Here is a 6,000-nt window from a genome sequence, read left to right on the forward strand (position 1 = left end):
TTTTCTGGGATATTTCCTTGAGTACGTTTCCAGCTTTTCTATGGAATTTTTGTTTGGGCAGCAACACTCTCAACTTCTAAACACTATTTTTTGTTCTCTGAACTTCCTTTTTATCCTGTTTGCTTTATGCATAAAATTTTATCTGAAATTTCTTTGAGAATGCTAATTAGAATTTTTAGCTTAATATTCTCTTCTGTTTCCCGGCTTTACTCTTTTTTCCTCTGGAGTCAGTGGTTTTGTTGCTCTTGGCCTTTCCCTTTCATGCCACTGGTTTTCCTTGGATGTCTGGCCATCTTTGGGTGTCTGTTTATATTTAAGGTTGATGGGCTCATTTGGAGTGGGCCGTGTCGATTTCCTCTGCTGAGGCACTGGTGGACCAGCTTCAAGGGCTGGCTCTCAGCTTCAGGGCCAGAGTCCGGGAGGGAGGGGGAGAAACGGGGCAGGAAAGTGTACGGTGTGGCCAGCCCCAGTGCCAGAGGGCTGCATTCTGGGGTGCTAGAACCCCCTGCTGGTTCTCCCTGTGCAATTGATGTCTTTTGTGTGTGTGCGTGGTTCAGAGTTTGCCTGGGTAAAGGCTGGCCTGACCCTTGCCCTGAGCAGGGGATGGGAGGGAGGGACGAGGTGCTGACCGTAGCCAGCCTTCCTTACCTCCCCCTGCTAGGTGTCACCCCGCAGCCTCCTCCTGTGCTGCCTGTTGGCCATGTTGGAAGATCTCTGAGAGGAGGAGCTGCAGACTCTAGTTGGAGCCTGTTGCGGTAAACAGACATCTCGGTCACAGACTGTCAGGCCCTGGAAATAGTCCATCCTGACCCATTCATGTTACAGATGAGGAGACTGTGGACCATCTGAATGGTGGCTGGGCGCTGGCGTCAGCAAATTGTCTGCAGGCCCTGCAGGGCTTGGGGCCTCTGGAGTAGGGCTCCTGGTGGGGCCAGGGTGCTGTGGCCAAAGTTGCAGGCCTGCGAGCTCTCCCTGACCCCTCCACCCTCTCCTCCTAGTTTCCCTTCTTAGAGCCCAGGGACCGGCCTGTGCTCCCCGCCACCGCCTAGGGACAGCTGACCCTGCAGAGGGTGCTGTGTGGCACGCCGTGCCGGGTACTTGAGGGGGCCGCAGCACCTGGCATGCTGGCATTTCCTCTCGGGAGATGTCTGCTTACATCCACCCTGCGGACAGGAGGGCGCTGGCACCCACACCTGTACCCTGAAGGATTTGTCGCCGAGGCTGTCAGAGACGGGGCACCGAGGGAGGTGCGCAGGGAGGGAGGGGCAGGCTTGGGTGTGGGCTGTGACTGACCCTCCCTCTGCCGTGTCGCCCACAGGGGAGCGCCCCTTCGCCTGCAGCTGGCAGGACTGCAACAAGAAGTTCGCGCGCTCTGACGAGCTGGCGCGGCACTACCGCACGCACACGGGCGAGAAGAAGTTCAGCTGCCCCATCTGCGACAAGCGCTTCATGCGCAGCGACCACCTGACCAAGCACGCGCGCCGCCACGCCAACTTCCACCCAGGGATGCTGCAGCGGCGCGGCGGGGGCTCGCGGACCGGCTCACTCAGCGACTACAGCCGCTCGGACGCCAGCAGCCCCACCATCAGCCCGGCCAGCTCGCCCTGAGCGCCGGCGGCGGGGCGGGGTGGGGCGGGGCCCGCGGCAAGCCACGCCCTTCCTTGCCACGCCCACCCTAGGCCCCGCCCAGCCCCGCGGCCCCTCCTCCTTACCATAGCCATGAGCAGATGCTCTCACTTCCTCCCGTGATTCCGTGTCGTTTCCTTTTGTAATCAGAAGAGAGAGAACTTTATGAAGTCAATGACAACAAAAAAAACGATTTTCTTCACCTCAGGTGTCAAATTTGTAAAAAAACAACGAAAAAATTCCAAAAAACACCATCCACGATTGCACAAGAGACATACCCACGAAGGTGATTCAGCGGTGTTGAACCCCCCTTTCTCAGGGATGGACATGTTCCACGAGGTCAGTGAGGACACCCCCTTCCTGCCGCCTTACTCTGTACATAGATTTGCACTCTGGAATTTCCTTTTAGGTTTGGGCACACACTGGGGGCAAGGCAGTGCAGGTGAAGCTCAGCGCAGGCGGCGGATAGGCCGGTCGGTTAGTTTGGAGCCGTGGTCACCGACCTTGTGCTTTCAGGGCAGACCCCCTAAGCAGGGCCCGCGACTCCCTCTTCCTGCCCCCTGCCCAGCTTCAGCCTCGCCCCAGCTGGCAGTGGGCTCAGAATGCAGACGGCTCAGAGGGACGCCTTAAGCCGTGATGGGTAAGGGGAGGACTCCCCAGGGAGACTGTAGGGGTCCTCGCCTCCGGGACCCTGCCCAGGTCCCCCTCGGAGCGCCGGAAGCAGAGATGCAAACCCGTGTTGGGCAGCCGGCCGCACCATCTGATGTCCACATGGCCAGGGCCCCCGCCCGCTGCTGTGTCCCCACAGAAGGCCCCAGGACCTTCCACTATTACACCACGTTCTTTGACTGGCCTCCTACAAGGGTGTCCGAAGGTGTCATTGGTGCGTCCAGTTCCCACATTCTCCCCGACCGGCCCTGCTCTTGGGATGCCTTTGTTTGACACGATGGGTAAAGCGGGGCCACCCGGCCAGACGCTCTGTGTGTGTGGCTTGCTGTGGCCGCGCTCGGCTCTTCACAGAGACTGTTCCGTAGCAAGAGACCGGAACATTGTGACTTGGAACGTTGGGGGGTGGCGAGGGGGATGTCATGGGAAATGCAGTCGGAGAACGTGCATTCTCTTTCCTCCCTGGGGAACACCGGACGGAAGTTGTGGGAAACGCTTTTTTCAGACCCACCGTGTCCCCAGCTCAGAATTAGCGAACCCTCAGCTTCTCCATGAGCCCTGTGTCCCCTGGACTCCTCCCTTCCCCTCCTACCTGGGAGGCCCCGGCCTGTGGGGCAGTAGGGTGCAGGGCCCCACCGCCAGCCTTTCCGTGCTGACGGGGGCGGGCAGAGAGCCGGGGACGTCTCTCCCGGAGCTCTGACCTGGGCAGGTGGGTCAGGCCGGGCTCCAGCGCACTCCTCAGTGGAGAGCTGAAGCCACCACCTGCCCAGTCACCTCCCTTCCCTTCCTCCAGGGAGTCGGGGCCTGTAAATACAAGTCCCCAGGACAGTGTGTGTGAGTGTGAGTGTGTGTGTGTGTGTGTGTGTGTGTGTGTGTGTGTGTGTTGGGGCAGGGAGTGTGGGTTTGGGAAGGACTTGGGGTATCTTGCAGAGACCTCTGTTCATTTCGATGAGGAGGGATGATCCTTGGGACCTCAGAGGGCCATAGAGGGGCTTCCCTGAGCCCAGAGTGCCTTGGTTGTGGTCATTCTGCTTCCACCCCGAGCCGGTCGTGGCGAGGGATGCAGCACAGAGGAACCCCGGAGACCCAGGCCCAGCTGGTGCTCGTAGCCCCTGGGCGGCTCCAGAGCAGATGGGCACCCTCCGTCCCTAGCAGCCAGGGGCAGGCAGGCTGCTGTCTGCAGCGCTCTGGTTGCCATCTCTAACTCTGCTGTGTGTCAGCTGGGATCAGCCAGTGGTGTGGTGGTGGCTTCTGAGTAGCGTGGTAGCTCCTGAGCTGTGCGGGAGCGTTGCTCTTGCTATGGGTGGGAACCAGGCGGGAATGTCGTGGGGTGAGGGGGTGAGGGGGTGGCCCCACCCTGGCTCTCGTTGGGTTGTGTGACAGCCCTGCTCGCATTTGGTCCAGGAGAGAGAACGGGACGTGCTGGCCACCTGGACGGAGCCGCGCCCTGAGCACCTGGGGTGAGAGCTCTTCACGCCCGGTTCCAAAGTGAGGCCCGGAAGGGCCCTCGGAGGTCCCTCCCAAAGTTGTTTCTGGGTGGGGCAGAGAACGCCACACTCCGAATACACTTCATGTCTCAGGAACTCACATTCCAGGTTCAGGAATTTTATTCCAAAGTCCTTTGGTGTGCTCGCCCCGCACGGGTCCCTGAAGGCAGGGAGAAGCCACGTGCCCCGAGGGGCCGCGCTTCCTGTGACCTGCCCGCAGCATCGCGGAGCAACAAGGGTTTCTGACCCCCCTGCTCTCTGCATATAGGAAGGGGGCAAAAGGACTCTAAACCCAGTCATCGTGGAATAAAAGAAGAGTGGTTTGTTTTAGAGGCGGGGTGGGAGGGTGGGGGAGGGAGAGCGGGCGTTTGCTGTTTCCAAAGAGAGCACTTAATTTAATGTTTTCTCTAAGTGACCCAGGGCTGTTCCGTCTGATAGATGGAAGGGTGACATTGCCTTAAAACAGAAATATGCAGGCGTTGGCTCTTTTCGGCAGATGAGTGTGTCTTCGTTCCCAAAGTAGTTCTCTGATGGCAGGTTGCGGTCCTTCTGAAGTGGGCCTGGTCGGGAGACAGGCCACCGTACTTCTGCCGCGGGTCACCTGGAGGGAACTCCCGCCCGGCAGCCCCAAGCACTCGGCCTGGGGTTCCAGCCAGCAGGCAACCTGACTCATCTGGGGCTAAAATTCATCTCACTTGAAGGGTGGGAAAAATCCATGTATCTCAGGCTAAGTTCGAATGGGCTCTTGCTAGCATCTCATCATCGCGACACGTGGAGTGCGTGTGGAAAAGAAGCGTGCGGTGGCAGGCCCCGGAAGGCCGCACTCGCTCAGACCCCCACGGAAAGCAGTTACACGGTTGGCGACCCTGCTGAACAGCCTGTATTTTTTTCTAAGATGTAGAATTGTCTTCCCGGCCTGGGTTTGTTTCAGGGTCTTTCATTTTTCTGGTTTATGGCCATGCTTGCTGGCTTCAGTGTGAGTGAGGAACCCCCAGAGCTCCTAGAAACAGTAGCGAAAACTCAAACCTTTCTTTTGTGGCCGACTCCAGTGCTTGCAAGGCCAAGGGGGCAGAGATCTCAAAACAAAGGTTGCCTGACTGAAGGGAGAGTTTCCCTCCAAAAAGGCCTACAGGTGACCCTGGACTCAACCAGGGGGCTGGTGTTCAGCCCATGTCCCGAACAAGGAAGCCCTCTTTGCGTCAGCCATGTTAGGGTTGTCAGCTCCCCATACACCTACCCTATTCTACAGCCATCGGGAAAAACGCAGCCCCTTCCACGAAGGGCCCTGGGGTCCTCTCCTGTTGGGTGCTATGTAGGAATGGGCAGTGATGCCCTCGATGGGAATGTGGTCCTGGAGGTGCCCTACCTACATCCTGCTGCACCCCACCCACGGCACTCGGGGTGCACGACGATCCCCCTTTATTCTGAGGCCACGCATCCGGGCAGGTGCAGGATTCGCCAGGGTGCAGCCTCCAGGTGCAAACTTCAGCAGCACTGGGGTCCCCAGACCTCTCCATGCCCTGGGTCACAGCTCAGACCAGGGAAGGTGATTCGGAGGTGGGGACAGACAGCTGGGCCACAGATGGCCCCCAGCCCTCTTCTGGGGACACACAGACAGGGCTGGTGGCTTTCTGGGGTCCAAGTGAAGTGCGGCAGAAGCGGGGTCTCCAAGTCTCCTCCCCTCCCCCCAGCCCAGTGTCTCCAGAAGACTGGCCGCTTTTCTTGCCAGAAGCAGGTGCTAAGGTGGCTGCCAGCGTCCAAGCACGCCCCAGGGACTCGCCCCTAGAGCTCAGCAAACGAGAGGGCCACTGAACAGGGAAGCGTGATCTGAGCAATAGCGTCCCCTCATTTCTCAACTCCTGGTTTCGGCTGTGTTTACAAGGCTACCTGATGTTTTTGACTTCTGACAGCTATCACTTTTTTTTTTTTCCAAACCCTTTTTCCAAAGTCATTTAAAGACTGAGTGCTGGAAGGTTTGAAGGGCCTGTTATATCCATCATGTTGTAGCCGGTAAGAAATGCTTTGCAGGTCACCCACATCTTTCTGTCCAAAGATTCCACGTGCGATTCTGGTGACCATATTTTCCAAAGCTAAAATCAAGGGTGTGGGCTGACCCTTTTTGAATTCAGGATCACCCTGGGAAAAGCCAGGTCCTGTAACTGATTTTCCCGATTCTGAGGCTGAGTTTTCAAAGGTTTGTCCCAGACACATCCCAGAGAAT

General features: G+C 58.2%; 1 protein-coding gene across 1 annotated transcript in view; it reads left to right on the plus strand.

Annotated features, from left to right (window-relative positions):
- Window positions 1-5,713, plus strand: part of KLF13 (KLF transcription factor 13) — a 44,131-nt gene extending 38,418 nt beyond the window's left edge. Inside the window, exon 2 of the mRNA XM_030878434.3 lies at window positions 1,319-5,713. Coding sequence (XP_030734294.1) covers window positions 1,319-1,608 — 290 coding nt within the window. The 3' untranslated portion in view covers window positions 1,609-5,713. The remainder of the gene's footprint in view (window positions 1-1,318) is intronic.
- The last annotated feature ends 287 nt before the right edge of the window (window positions 5,714-6,000 follow it).

This window comes from Globicephala melas, chromosome 2 (genome assembly GCF_963455315.2).
Source record: "Globicephala melas chromosome 2, mGloMel1.2, whole genome shotgun sequence".
NCBI lineage: Eukaryota > Metazoa > Chordata > Mammalia > Artiodactyla > Delphinidae > Globicephala > Globicephala melas.